Here is a 16,429-nt window from a genome sequence, read left to right on the forward strand (position 1 = left end):
TTTATGCACGCTTTTAAAACAATAGATGTTTGTAATAGATGCAGTTGTTTTTGTTTTCCCTAACTAACTCTGTGTTATGTTTTCTCAGCAGGTGTCAGACCGCATTTATGTTGTCTCACGTGCGCATCACGGTCGCTTAATTGAATCTGGGACTGCAGAGAAAGGAGCACCGCTGGCACGAGCAGCTCGCACGCTATGCCCGTCACACAATGTGGAACATGGCATGCTTGAAGATGCCCCGTGTCTCGCGCGGACACTTCCCACTGTTCATGTGTCTGTTTTTACCGACACTCTTATCTCATGCGCTTGGGAACATCTACAAGCGCTCGGCGGCCCAACGCGCGGCGGCTCGGTCTGTCGCCCGCATGGATGGCGACGTGATCATCGGTGCGCTCTTCTCCGTGCACCACCAGCCGTCCGCCGAAAGTGTGGCCGATAGAAAATGCGGGGAGGTGCGCGAGCAGTACGGCATTCAACGGGTGGAGGCGATGTTCTATACGCTGGACCGTATCAACTCAGACCTGAACCTGCTGCCCAACATCACCCTGGGCTGCGAGATCAGGGACTCGTGCTGGCACTCATCCGTTGCTCTGGAGCAAAGCATCGAGTTCATTCGAGACTCCCTCATCTCCATTCGGGACGACAAAGACGGATCTAAGTGGTGCATCGACGGGACGCCTTCCAACCAGCCTCCTCCGAGTAAGAAGCCCATTGCTGGAGTCATAGGTCCGGGCTCCAGCTCGGTGGCCATCCAGGTGCAGAATCTCCTCCAGCTGTTTAACATTCCCCAGATTGCTTACTCGGCCACCAGTATAGACCTGAGCGACAAAACCCTCTTCAAATACTTCCTCCGTGTCGTGCCCTCTGACACGCTGCAGGCGCGCGCCATGCTCGACATTGTTAAACACTATAACTGGACTTACGTGTCAGCGGTTCACACAGAGGGTAAGTCACTGGCAAGACCTGCCGTTCTCACGTGTCCTATTGTTATAACTATGAGACATTTCAAACAAACTTTTCTAAACAATGTAAACGCACTAGCTGTATGGGTATGCAGGTTGCCAAGCTGTCGTTTAATTAGTGTAGCCCATTTTGTGTGATTCTTATTTTGCTGACTAAAACTTCACACATCGTTTCTGCTAAAAACGTGTGAATTCATAAATTAGTGCGAGCATGGGTTTTAACTTCGAAAGGGAGACAGAGAAGTGTTGTAGCACTTTTGTGTTTGTTGTAACACTGTAGTTTAGAAATCTAGAACTCATCCCCAAAACTGTGTAAATTAATGCAAAGTACAAAGAATTATGTACAATATGCCTCTTGAATAGATGGGTTGTAAATGGTAAACAATGGCATTTAAAAATGTGTGTATTTTTTTTTTTGGTAATTCAATTTTTTTTTAAAATTCTAAACTACAAAAAACAAAACAAAAAAACAATCAAACTACAAGTCAGATATGAAATTTGTCTTATGCATAATCTTATAACTTCTGCTGTCACTTGGTGGTCATGGTGAGTGGTACCATAAATTGGGTAGACTCCATGTTACAACACTCTCCGTTTCCCTCTACTTTGAATATCAAAATATAGTCTGACTTTCAATATAAATGCGTGAACATTTAACAGACAGGAATTAAGTGATAACTTTTTTAATTAAGTAAAAACAATTGGGGGAAAACTGCATTTGAAGATAATGAGTGCACCACTGATTAAATGTACATAAATGGTAATTCACTTCCATTACAGTTGTAGTGCAAGTGGACCAAAGACCTTTTTATTATTTGCATATTGAAGCATGCTTTAATGACTCAGTCAGTTTCTCCATACATAATGAGGTTAATAATGTATTCTTCCCTTTTCGCCTACAACACAGACTCATTTTTGTTGCTCCCTCCAGCATTGTTATGTGTATCACTTTCAATTCAATTGTTGAATTGTTTATAAAATGTCCAGAGGTGGAAGCCTTGTCTGTTAAATATACACATTGAGATGATTAATGTACTCATGGGTCAAATCACTTTTTGTTTTATTTTATGCTGATAGTGTTTTAATTATGGTCCTCGGCTAGCTGGTGGAATTAAAAGTAAATAAGGTCTGATAGAACTTGGTTTATAGTCTTTATATGTCTGTGGTAAAAAAAAAAATCCTATTTAGATTACAGTCAGCATATGTCAATGAGTAACCAATGCAAACTATTATTGAAGTTGTGAGGCATGCCAGGGCGTAATGTGAAACTGCTACTCCTGGTTTCTTATTAATAGGCTTTGACATGTCTGCCTACTTCTAACAAGCTTATGTTAAACATTTGAATATCCTAAAGTAAAGGGGCAGCACAGGCACAGATTTAAATGCGTAATATCAAGCTGATACTCAGTTCTCCGTTCTGTTATTTTGGTGATAACTAATTAGAAAGATGACTTTCCCTCTCAGGAGAGACTCTGTAATGGTTTATCATTAATGAACTGTAGACAATAACTCACAAACACAACATCAGCAACTGTGTCGGACAGCACTGCCTGTTGCTCATACTAACAGCAGAGATCGTTGATTACATTAATTACCCAGCCAAATTTAAATTCATGTCTGGTTTATAGACATTTTAATGGCCATATTTAAACAGGCACCGGTTTTACACAAGCTTGCACAAAGAAAGTGCTTTCTTTTAACGTAAACCCTACTGAAAAATCTTGCCGGTCTCAACTGGTTTAAGCTGGTCACCCAGCCTGGTCTTCAACTGGTTTGGCTGATCTCCCAGCGTGCATAGTTGAAAAGCCTACAAAAATCCATCTAAAACAAATCATGTCAGTATTCTCATTAGTTATCATATATGTTAATATGGTTCAAATGCTATTAATATATAACTCCAGGAGGACATAACTAGCTTTCTTTCTTCAGCAGAAGGATTTGTTGAAGGATCAGATTCTTATGCTCTATGAATGAAGGGAATGATTATAGTGTTTGGTATCTTAACCTACATGTCTGGTCCCACCCCCCAACACACACATCATTTTATGATAGTGAGCAGAAAAGCTATAATAATACCAGTATTGGTTTTATATTTGGTCTTCTCGCTTTGTAGGACAACCATATTGTGTGCCATGCTGTGTTATTATTTATGGTTACACTTCATAAAGATAGTTAAATTAAGACATTCTACTACTTATAAGTAACTTTACAACTACGTCAACTAACTCTTAATAGAGTATTAGTAGACTGTTAGGGTAGGGTTAGTAGAATAAGCTGACATGTACTTGAAATATTGCTTCTAGTCAGAAGAATATTGCTAGCAGTGTTAGCAGATATTAAGCAGACAGTCGGTCTACTAATACTCAAATTACTGCTAGTTGACATGTTGCAAAGTTACTTATAGCTAGTAGAATGTCTAAAGTGGACTATCCAAATAAGTGATTTTATTAGTTTTTTAAAAATAATTTTTATTATTTTCAACTTAAAGGGATAGTTCACCCAAAAATGAAAATTCTGGCATTATTTACTCACCCTCAAGTTGTTCCAAACATGTATGAGTTTCTTTGTTCTGCTGAACACAAAAGAAGGTATTTAGAAGAATGTTTGTAACCAAGCAGACAGAGCAACCATTGACTACCATAGTATTTTTTCCCCCTACTATGGTAGTCAATGGTTGCTTTATTTGCTTTGCTACAAACATTCTTCTAAATATCTTATTTTGTGTTCAGCAGAACAAAGAAACTCATACAGGTTTGGAACAACTTGAGGGTGACTAAATGATGACAGAATTTTTGGGTGAACTATCCCTTTAAATCTATTTCAGTTAATTGCCACAGCAACATTTTTAATTTTATCTAAATCTAATATGTATATATTATTTTATTTATTTAAATGACCAAAATAAATTTTTTAATGGTTTTAGTTAATGATAACAACACTGGTACCATTTATCCTGCTATATCAGATACATTGTTTCGGAAAACATAGGTATTTTTTCCAGCAAGCTTATAGTGTGAGAGAAAGAGGAAGTAAGCCGCAAAGGGAGAAACTAAACCTATAAATACAGATGTTCCAAACAGCCCACAGAAAGAGAGAATGAGAGAGAAAAAGAAATCTTTAGAGAGCCACAGAACTGTGAACGTGCTCAAATTGCCACCCGCACACCCACTCCACACAGACTGACCTCCAGACAGTCATCAGTGACCACACACCACTCATCTCTCCTGATAAGACAGTAGCACTGTTCTTCTTCTGAGCACAGTCAACAGCAGTGACCTCTGCTGCCCGCACAATAAGATGTAAATTTCGCCTGGCAGCCCAGATGTAAGATGGAATGGAAGAATTTTTAAGTGTACCGTCGTGAGCTGCAGGCTTTTGTACAGACCCGTTTCTGATTCATACAATATTTTGAAAAGGACACAGTGTGTTCAAGTGACCTATTATGGTAATTTGCAGTAATTCTCAAGAGCACCACCAAAGTGTTATTGGTGTCCTACATGTGTAGTTACAGTACAATGCCTGTGGAATATAATTAAGAGATAATGATCAGTGAGTTGGTCCTTACCGGAAAATATCGTTTGGCCACTTAATAAATAAACAAATGATTATGGAATATGAGCAGAATTAGAGCGTAGAGGGATGTGAGTAGGGATAGTTCACCCAAAAATGAAAATTCTGTCATTTTCTCACTCTCATGTTAATGTTTTTGAAGAACGTTTTGAAGAATGTTTCACTGTGTGTACAAAAAGGCACTGGGACATTTTAATGGATTTTCTTTTGTGTCATAAAGGATTGGAATAAAATGAGGGTGAGTAAATGGTAATAGAATTTTCATTGTTGTGTGAACTATTCCTTTAGGAAATCTTTTGCAGTTTAGCAGTCATTATACAAAAATATTTGATTACAGAACCAATCAACCAATCAGAATCTTGTATTCCAAAAAGGCATGATAATGAACTTTTTCTTTTATTTTGTGTTTCTCATTCTAACTGTATGACGCCATTTGTATCCTAAATGGTGGTGACCATGTCTCCATTTCATGTCTTTTTCAGTTGCCTGTCTGCCTGTCATTTTGTGTCCTCCATAGTCAACTGTCATCCATTTCTTATCCTGGGCTCTGACTGTTCTGACAGGTGTTGGATCAGTGGCGGTAATCCATCCTCCATTCTGTGTCTTTGATTAAAGCTGCACTAGTTTCATACGTGTTTTGAGTTATCCTTTATTAACCGTCCTACATTTTGTGTCTGAACACAGGTAGCTATGGTGAGAGTGGCATGGAGGCCTTTAAGGAGTTGGCCGCAGAGGAGGGTCTGTGTATCGCCCACTCTGATAAGATATACAGTAATGCTGGCGAAAAGCACTTTGACCGTCTGCTTAACAAACTGCGGGAGCGTCTGCCCAAAGCCCGCGTGGTCATCTGCTTCTGTGAAGGAATGACTGTGCGCAGCCTGCTGATGGCCATGCGTCGCCGTGGGGTTTCTGGAGAGTTCCTTCTAATTGGGAGGTAAGGTTTTACCAAGACAAACTGCATCGCTCAGAATGCTTAGCTATAATCTACTCATGTTCAATCACGTCAGAGGAATAAATTGCAAGCTTCGAAAGAGACACAAAGGGCAAAACGAGTCAAAATGACACCCACACTGTCTTGCTCATGGTTATATCTCAATTGAATCATTTTTGCTGGAGCAAAATACTTATACATATTGTTTGCAAAATATGATTCCTATACTATCAATAATGATTATTACATTTCATGTGTGTTACTTTAAGTGCCTATGTGTTTCCTATCATGGCGAAAGAAGAACAGACATCATAATGCATGGAAATAATTGTTGCTACTGAATACAGAAGTTTCCAGGGAAACCAGATGAGATTAAATATGGACATTGTGAACAGAGGCGCTTTTCACACTTTTCACCACTAATGAATAATTTGTGATTCAGTAGCTGGCTCACACATCCCTGGAAACTGCCTCCTGCTTCCTGCCTTTGTCTTATATGGTGTGAATGTTTCAGTTTATGTTTGGGTGCGTGTGCCAGAGAGGCTCGTCACTTGATTTTAGATCAGGCATGGAAAAATGCTGTGGGCTGAGTATTAAATATTCAATCTCACAGCCTCTCAGGAAATATATCTGATGGCAAATAACCAGTAGGCAAGCAAAAGATGATCTTTGGTAAACCAACCCCAATTCATGCATCATGTCATCACTTGTGATTTGAACACTAAAATATATATATACAAATATAATTTTTTTTTTTTTTTCATATTGTGTAACTGTAACATATATGTATACTATTAGTATATATACAACAATCAGGCATAATATTATGATCATTATGATTATGAACTAATATTGTGTTGGTCCCCCTTTGGCTGCCAAAATAGCCCTGACCCATCGAGGCATGGACTTCACTAGACCCCTGGGGGTGTGCTGTGATCACGGCACCAAGATGTTAGAAACGGATCCTTTAAGTCCTGTAAGTTGTGAGGTGGGGCCTCCATGGATTGGACTTGTTTGTTCAGCACATCCCACAGATGCTCGATTGGATTGAGATCTGGAGAACTTGGAGGTCAAGTCAACACCTCAAACTCATTGTTGTGCTCCTCAAACTATTCCTGAACCATTTTTGCTTTGTGGCAGGGCGCATTATCCTGCTGAAAGAGCCCACAGCCACCACGGAATACCGTTTCCATGAAAGACTGTACATGGTCTGCAACATTGCTTAGGTAGGTGGTACATGTCAAAATAACATCCACATGGATGGCAGGACCCAAGGTTTCCCAGCAGAACATTGCCCAAAGCATCACACTGCCTCCACCGGCTTGCCTTCTTGGTGCCATGTGTTCCCCAGGTAAGCGACGCACACGCCATCCCGGCCATCCACGTGATGTAAAAGAAAACGTGATTCGTCAGACCACGCCACCTTCCTCCATTGCTCCGTGGTCCAGTTCTGATTCTCACATCCCCACTGTTGGCGCTTTCGCCGGTGGGACACTACTGTCAAAAAGCACCATCCTTAGGATGAGATGTTAAACAAAGGTCCTGACTCTCTGTGGTCATTCAAAATCCCAGGATGTCCTTCGGAAAAAGAGTAGGGGTGTAACCCCGGCATCCTGGCCAAATCCTCATATACTGATTGGCTTCATCACTCTGTCTCCTCTGCACCATAAGCTGGTGTGTGGTGGGTGTTCTGGCACAATATGTCTGCCGTCGTATCATCCAGGTGGATGTTGCACATTGGTGGTGGTTGAGGAGATCCCCCCCCTTCCATGTAAAGCGCTTTGAGTGCCTAGAAAAGCGCTATAAAAATTTAACTAATTATTATTATGCAGCCCCATACACAACATACTGCAATACAGTAAGTATTCTGACACCTTTCTATCAGAACCAGCATTAACTTCATGAACAATTTGAGCTACAGTCTGTTTGATTGTACCACACGGGCCAGCCTTCGTTCCCCACGTGCATCAATGACCCTGTCGCCGGTTCACCACTGTTCCTTCCTTGGACCACTTTTGATAGAGACTGACCACTGCAGACTGAACACCCCACAAGAGCTGCAGTTTTGGAGATGCTCCTTTGACCACTGACAATGGCTAGACGCCATCACAATTTGGCCTTTGTCAAACTCGCTCAAATCCTTACGCTTGCCCATTTTTCCTGCTTCTAACCCAACAACTTTGAGGACAAAATGTTCACTTCGTGCCCACTAACAGGTGCTGTGATGAAGAGATAATCGGTGTTATTCACTTCACCTGTCAGAATGTTATGCCTGATCGGTGTATATAATATAATCTTAATAATATAATATAATCTTAATCTTAATCTTAATATATATATTATATATATACTAAAACTAAATATATATTTTTTTGGTAATTGAAATAAAGCTGAAATAAAATAAAGTATAAACATTCAAAAGTTTAGGGTCTGTAAGATCTTTTCAATTTTAGTATTTAACATTTTCATATGTAGTTTATTCCTGTGATGACATAGCTGAATTTCCAGTGGTGGTCGACCGATGTATCGGCTGATATATCGACCGTTATTTGGCAAAAAAAAAAAAAGTTGCCTTGGCATGAATGAGTTGAAAAACTTATTTGAATATAAAAATAAAAAAATAAAACTGAAAGTAAAATAAATTAAAGCAAAATAGAAATATAAAAATAAAAATAATAAAAGCACCTAAAAAAGTACCAAAATTAAAATGAAAACAAAAAATATAAAAATGAAATCAATAAAAATCATAATAAATATAACTAAAGTAACAGTGGTCCCCATAGGCCATACAACCATAAGGTCCTAGGGTAATAAGGTTAATTATGGCATCAGGTGGTCTGATATTTCCTAATATTTGCAGAATCTGATCGCTGAGTAAATAAGCTGAATAATGTACAGCCGGTCATTATCGCAAAAGAGACCCCTTCAGAATCCCAAATAGGTAAATAGTGTTTTGAGATATTGTCATATAATCAAAGATATTACACTTTCCTCACAGTTCTGGGTTTAAGTTACAAAAGTTATTCTCCTATCATTCAGCATGTCAGATAGCGAAATCAGAGCAATGCTGGATAACATTCACGGACAGAATCCTTGCAGACTTCAAGATCTGGAAATGAATTGTAGCAACTATCTTGTTTAATCTATATCAAGGCAACATCTATAGCCCACCCACGCACAATCACAGGCAGGGCATCATATTCAGCTAACAGACATTTTAGGTCAAAACATTGTGTCTGGAGTCTGGCTTTTCGTCTGCTTTCGTGTTTGCATGACTCTGTCTCATTCAGTTTTCAGTTGGGTAATAGAAAGGAACATGTGTGTTTTTACCAGTACATGTTTGAGAGCAAAACAGAGGGAAAGAGAGAGACTTCAGAACCGCTTTTGGGAACTAATGGAGATTTATTCATTAAAACACGTCTTGCATTGTCATGATAATCCGAGTCCAAGCCTTCAAGCAAGACAGTTGATGATGTGTATCAGAGATAGAGATGGAGTGAGAGAGAAAAAGAGAGCGATTAAGAAAGAGAGAGAGAAAGGGCTCTTCTGTGAAAAAGAGGATGAGGTGCAGGTGTTCTTCTTCCTTTGCTTTGTTTATTCATAGCCAGTTCATGTCTTACCGAAAACCAGGCTATGTAATTTTCTGCAGCAGAAGAAAAAACATTGACTTTGTAATTTCTAATCAACATCCTCAGTCTCGTGGGGAGCTTCCCTTGAACGCTTATTACATTTGATTCCCCAGAAGTAGTCAAGCTACACTGGGCACTATGTTTGCTTCTGCCTTTTAATGATCAAATTAACAGGGTTCATTCCCGCTTCATTTCTAACTTTATATTAGTGTCCCATACAGCATGTGCCCCAGAGATATTTTCATAGACACATATTATTGCTCTCAGGACGGAAAAACAACATCAGCTCTTCAGTATTTCAGCTGTGTTGTTTCAAGCACTGACAGGAATCCAAATTAAATGTTTAAATAGCAGCGCTCTTCTCCCCCAGTGCCTTCTGTGTTCCCAGTCAATAATCTTTTTGCGTTTTCCGCCAAACACTCCTTCTCCCTTCTCATTACACATTCTTCTAAGATCAGTTGAAAGGAGAGAGAAAATGTGAGTGCTTCTCCATCGGCAAAACTCAGCACTACTGTGATTGGCTGATGCGGGTGGTTTCCAGGGTGTTACTGTACAGTTGCTAAAGTGTTCTGAGTGGTTGTTAGTGGATTACTATGCCGCATCTGGTTCTTAGATTTTGTCCTTGTGTGTGTACAGTATATACACATACATATTGTTATTACTTTACAACTTTCAATTTGAGCGACCCTGAGAAGCCTCTCTCTTTAATTAGCATCACGCTGCCTCTCAGCTCTGCTCATCCTGTGAGAATATTGCATATTGATTTGTTTTTATTCTGTAATCAGCTGTCATCTTGCCATTTGTTTTTTTAGATGTATCTCTTATTAGTGTGTCACAGGAGAATAGACCATTATTTGCATGGAATCAGTGAAATATGGGACCACTACAGTTCAAAAGTTTTGCGTCAGTAAGATGTTTTCTATTTTAATATTTTACTTTTTCATATGTAATTTATGGGATGGTAAAGCTGAATTTTCAGCATCATTACTTCAGTCTTCAGTGTCACATGATCCTTCAGAAAACATTCTGACATGATGATTTGGTGCTCAATAAACATGTATTATTATTACCAAGGTTGAAAACAGTTGTGGAAATTTTAGTGGAAATTGAGATGCATTTATTTCAGGGTTATTTGATTAATAGAAAGTTCAAAAGCATTTGTTTGTAATATAAATCTTTTGTAACATTATAAATGTCTGTACTGTCATCAATTGAATGCATCCTTGCTGAAGAAAAACTGAACCTCAAACTTTTGAATGGTTGTGTGTGTGGTGCATGTATACACACATTCTTTACAAAAGTATTCAACAAATGGCTGGTAGGCTGTAAAATTTACATAAACCCTGCCCTTGGGAACACGCAACAAAGGGGGTGAGGGTGAGGAAGATGTTGAGAAGAGGAAGAGTTGTTGTAGTAGAGCACATTTAGGAGTCTGCTCAAGCTGTCGCATCCGTCTTTTCACATATGCATAACACATAACATAACATACATACATAACACAAATGCAATAGCATGTTATAAAAGCAAGATGACAACATATCTTACAACACTTCCCACACGAGTGATTTATAGATTATCATGGCAGAATATGCTAATCAATGACTTGAAGATAGTTAACTCCACATCAGCTACATAAATTCATCAACCAACCATTCAGAAAGGTCCTATTGCATTTTATATGTTGTCACGTCTTCTTGAGACCCTCCATCATTGTCTGACTCCGGTTTGAACATAAAAGGCTGAACAGTTTCGGACATTTGCAGTGGTTGTCTGCGCCGAGCTGCTAACACAAGCTCTTGAAGCTCCGCCCTCTTCCTGAAAGGGGGCAGAGAGCAGCAGCTCATTTGCATTTAAAGGGACACACACAAAAACGGCAAGTTTTTGCTCACCCTCAAAAAGTGACAATTTTAACATGATATAAAAAATTATCCGTGGGGTATTTTGAGGTAAAACTTCACATACACACTCTGGGGACATCAGAGACTTTTTTTACATTTTGTAAAAAGGGGCATGACAGGACCCCTTTAAAACCTCAACCCCTGTTTCTATGGTTTTGTAAAATAAACTACTCATAATTGAAAAGTAATTATTTGTAGAAATAAAAGCTTTGAATTCTTTTTCTAAGAGGCACTATGCCAACATATGATAAAATGTTATGTAATTTATTATTTGTTTATAATTTTCAATAAATAACTTGGAAAAAGCACTTAGCAAACTAGAAAAGCACATCTGTTACATAGTATGACCCAGCAACCATTGATAATGATAAAATGAATTTTATCTGATTTTAACTATCAGTATTTTTAATAAAGCATTATGTCCTTGAGATCGGACCTGGCTTCACTCCTACTTCTTTTATGGTTTCATGTTCTAAACTTGCCTTATGACTTCAGCACCATACTTTACCACATTTGTATTTAAGTGGGTCATTTACTCAAAGGTGCGCTTGAACTCTCCAAATAGCTTTTCTTCTGAGGTTATTTTCTCTTCAAGTAATGTGGAGAATTGGATTCAGCATTCTTTAGTGCATGCAGTGCTGCATGATTGCCTGTGACCTCCTTGTAGAAGTTATCATCTTGCGGATATTGCGTTTTTGTTAGAGAACCGCTCTCGTAAAGCCCCGCGGAGGCTAATTCTCAGGAAACATCTCTTTCTCATTAGCCCTTCCATTTTGAATGTATTAAAAGATTTATTAGTCATAGAGGGCGAACAGAGAGTGAAAAAGAGTGACTTTAACAGGTTTTCGAAATGTCTGTGTATGGAAAGTTCCCACATTTGGCTGAAAAATCAGTTCATTAGAGTAAAAGTTGGGATGGAACGGTAAGAAGAAAGCGAAAAAAGAGACAGGAAGAGAGAAAAATAGACTCTTTCAGTGTAAAAGTAAGCTAGCTGGATTGAAGCTGCATTAGCATTACAGTCTTTGGGAAGCTGTAGGTATAAACCTGTTTGTGTTGACCTGCCAGTCTTTTGCAGCACTTCACAGATACTCTGAGGTCACTTTCAAGTCTTTAAGGTTCAAAACAGCTACAGCAAAACTACATTAGAGTGAGGAAAGCCTGCAGGCATCCCAGCAGCCCTGTCACTGGAACTGTATTACACCACGTCCCATAGGACCTGAAGCACATCTGTTTGCGCTCAAACTGCTGTTGTAATGTTTGGTTGATTTTACACTGTTTACTTCATGTCACTATACGCAAGTTTTCAAGTTTTGCCCCATGTGAATTCGAAGGAGAGCATTGAAAGCTTTTGGGTTTTAGGAGAAAAAAGGACATACAGAGAGGACATGACAAAGGCTTGTGATGTGTGTATGAATGTGAGAAAGAGATTTTAAAATGTAATTGATTTCTGCGATGGCAAAGCTGAATTTTCGGCAGTCATTGCGCCAGTCTTCTTAATGTTTTTGTTGAAACCGACATGATACATTATTCTTGAAGCACATATGTTTGTGCTCAAACTGCTGTTGTAATGTTTTTTTGGGGGGGGGGGGGGGGGGGGGCATTGACACAGTCAATCTCATGTCAATCTTGAGTGCCTATAGAGTAGTATTGAATCATTCATATCTCCAAAAAGTCTTTCGTTTTTTTACTTTTATAAAAGAAAGAGGCTGTACTGAGTCTTTCTGGAAAAAACAGAGCGGCTGGAGGCGTATCGTGTGGGCGGAGCTAAAGAATCACGTGCGCGCGCAGCTATTGCGCTGAGAGCGTCTGGAAACTGTGACATCCTTAAACGTGAAAAAAAAACCTTTATCCTAAATTAACCATGGCTATCAATCAGATTTAGCCATACATATATGATCCAGAATCTGATCTAGAGGCTGAAATTGAACAGAAGCAGCAGACGACTACAGCAGGATGTCTCAATGATATGTACTGTAACTAATCTATATATTTGCTTAGCGGCTTGTCATGCGCGAGTTTTACCACATTTTTGTGTGTTTACTCGTGGTTTATGAGGACATGATTTGGTTTATGGACTATTGCATGCAATTTTATGTTAGCAGTAGCAAGCGGAACGGTTATGCACATCAGACTAGTGCGTGTTTACATAGAAAAACAATGGAATATTAGCGCATTTAAATGAAAGAGTCGATAGCTAACAACACAAAGACATTTGAAGCAGTTTTACTCACTGCCTGCTTCCAACGCACGACTGTGAACCTTAATCTCTGGGACTGCTCCCTCTTTCATCATTAGACGAGCTACAAATCCAGAGTTAAACTGGGGCTTGTTTAGAAACTATCGTCTGTGAAATCCAGGGAACAAACAAAAAACCTTGCACAACTCCATTGCTGCTCCGGAAAAACAAACTCCATCCACTGTCCCCTTAACACTGGGTTCTTTGGGAAGCTGTGCTGGGTTGTCTTGCCCTGACAACCAAAAACACACATCTTTGGTGACATTGTTGATTTCGTGAAGTCCTGTGACTGCAGCGCGCAGCCGATGACTTCCCTAAACCCGAGCACAGCGCTTTAATGGGCGTGCATTTGCTCTCTCGCTCTAGTCGTGCGCACGCCCTTCCGGGAGAAGAACCCGTACTGCCCTACAAGGACATTCCGCCCTTGTTGACGTCACTTTGGCCCATACTCAAAAAAAACTTTACGAAACTTATAAGAAACCGGAAGGAGTGTTTTCGACACAGAAATACTCCATCAAACGTCCAACTTTTAAAAAAAAACTTTGTCCATGTTTAGCATGGGAATCCAAGTCTTTAAAGGTCCCATGGCATGGATTTTTTATTTTATTTTATAATGTATTCTGAGGTGTACTTATATTGTTAGTATGATTTTTACATCATAAAATGTCATAATTTAGAAATAAAAGGAATTTTTTCTATACTGATGTTTGCCCTCTGGCTGAATGCTCTGTTTCAAGGGGCGTGTCAGCTGTGAGACTTCAGTAAAAACGGCCACTGTTGTGATTGGCTGACATCTTTGCATTTTAAATGAATATTAGATCTTGTAGCGGAGGGGGCGTGGTTTAACACGAGGCATGAGCCTGCCAGAGAGACGGATGTCACTTCTCATCAGTTCTCTCAGCACGTCTCAGTTCAGTGAACTGTTGTAGTTACTAGCATATACTTCAGGTTATTCGTTTATTTCTAGTCGGAGGGACTGTCACACACACACACAAGTTAGTAACTTTAGTAAATTACGGATCAGTGCTGACTTGAGACGCGAACCGTTTAGAACGATTCAGTCAGATTTGGTGAACTGGTTCAACCGGTTCACTAAAAAGAACCGGTTCAAAAGAACGATTCGTTTGCGAACCAGACATCACTAGTGAAGCAGAGATTGCTAACAAAGTTATATTGTAACTACTGAGTTGTGAGAGCGCTGTCAGCGCGAGTTTATTTTGTTTGTATCTGAGAGTTCTGAATAAACACGAGTTCCAGTCACGCCGAGCCCGTCTTCCTCCTTATTCTACCAACTTTGTAACACATGTAATGTACCATTACAGCTGTCGAGATGAACGAGTTACGAATAAGTGTTGATTAAAGCATCATTTTAGATATCTCCTATCATATGAAAAGCGTCAGTGACACACATTGAGTACACAGCGCAAACAAATACACAACACCACAGTAATCGAATGTAATCCAGTTTATTGTGGGGATATTGTTGGCTAGCCTAGCCCGGATACCCCGCACTTACCCCCCTTCTGCTTAATCTCGCGCCGCGTATGGCGCCTCCGCTGTGGGCGAGATGCAGTCCTGGGGGTCGTTGATGTTGAAGGCTGACCGATCAGTGCAGCCCGAGCTTCGGCGTGCGTGCGGTTTATCTCTAAAGATGTGGCTCTGCCGATGTTGAGCAGAAACTCACGACTGTATGCGCTTTTAGAACAGATAGACGCGACGAGGACGTACAAAAATACTGACTCACAAGATAGAAAACACCGTTCTGTCGGGAGAGAGAGAAGCCGCAGCGTGTGCACGAATAATAAAGTTCTGTGTGAACTTGAATAATTTGCTGCACATTAGAAATCACTGATCTCAGATCAGAAGGAACTGAAAAAAGACTTCTGTTTTCATTTGTACATCCCAACACTGAGAAACTGCCAGCATTCACTCGTTCACAAGCCATGATCTCTCGAGGACAAACAAATATGGCGCTCGCATGGGCGTGCCAAATTCTCTGGGTGGAGGAAAGGGAGGTAACCGTTCCTGTTATGACATCATAACAGGAAAATTCAAGATCAGCTCGTCTGAACTGTCATTTTCTCAAAGGCAGAGAAAGACTCGGTTTACACCGATCAAAATTTCTAGCCACTTGAGGACAACATTCAGGCTAGGGGAACTCATATTAATGTTGAAAAACCTCATAAAATGAAAATTTCATGCCATGGGACCTTTGACAGTGTAAAAAGCTCACTATGCACGAAACAGCATTTCACCGCCCCCCTTTAAGAGATTGATTCCACACTGTTTACTTCATATAACTACACAAGTTTTAAAGTTTTGTCAGATGTGAATTCAAAGATATTTAAAAAGAGGCTAACATTGAAAGGTTTTGGGGTAACACTTTAGAATACTGTTCCGTGATTAATGAATAACTACACAGGAACAAATGAGTAACACAATATTAACACTACTATGAACTAACTCCATAGTTCACTATTAGCAAATCGATAACTACTATTTTTTTATACCTCCCAGAGAACTGAACTAATATATACACAAGCAAAAAGGTACGAGAGGCTGTGCTATATCTGAATAAGTCACGGCTGAAGGGCATTGTTCCGCTTCATGTCGTGCCTGAAACCCATTCAGCCGTGACTTAATTGCGATACAGCACTAGCTTCGAGTACCTTATTGCTTTTATAAAACGGTTACCACACAATACAAATATTAAAGCCAACAAATATGTATCAATGCAACTTTCATGAAGCAAAATCACTAAAAACCTTCCTTCCACTGAAACAAATAGTCCCTGACTGTGAACAGCAATAGGTTACATTAATATGCCATTAGATAGCTGTCACTGTCACTGACGTCACTGACCTGAAGGAAAATGCTATAATATAAATGCAGGTAATACACACTCTCTCTCTCCCTCTCTCTCTCTCTACTCTACTCTACATAATACAGTAAGCTTCAATGAACAATATCAATGAGAACAAAATGTTTACGTTGCTAAGGGTGTTGTGTAGTGACACACTGTGTATCATACACAGAACTGTTGGGTGAAGCGGTCATAGCCGTGTTTTATTGTGAATAAAACACAGCTATTGACCAATCAGAATCAAGGACTGGGACTAACCGTTTTATGAAGATTCATAATTAATGTGAATAATGCTGCATACAGTTAATGTTAAAGTAAAGATCATGGTAACCCACTAGTC

At 39.6% G+C, this 16,429-nt stretch overlaps 1 protein-coding gene across 1 annotated transcript in view; it reads left to right on the top strand.

Annotated features, from left to right (window-relative positions):
- Nucleotides 1-209: 209 nt before the first annotated feature.
- grm1a (glutamate receptor, metabotropic 1a) overlaps nt 210-16,429 on the top strand; it is a gene marked incomplete at its 5' end in the record, with an annotated part of 32,850 nt that continues 16,630 nt past the window's right edge. Inside the window, 2 exons of the mRNA XM_079832004.1 lie at nt 210-945; nt 5,217-5,466. Coding sequence (XP_079688130.1) covers nt 210-945; nt 5,217-5,466 — 986 coding nt within the window. The remainder of the gene's footprint in view (nt 946-5,216; nt 5,467-16,429) is intronic.

This window comes from Gobio gobio (assembly GCF_949357685.1).
Source record: "Gobio gobio genome assembly, chromosome: 12".
Classification (NCBI taxonomy): Eukaryota; Metazoa; Chordata; class Actinopteri; order Cypriniformes; family Gobionidae; genus Gobio; species Gobio gobio.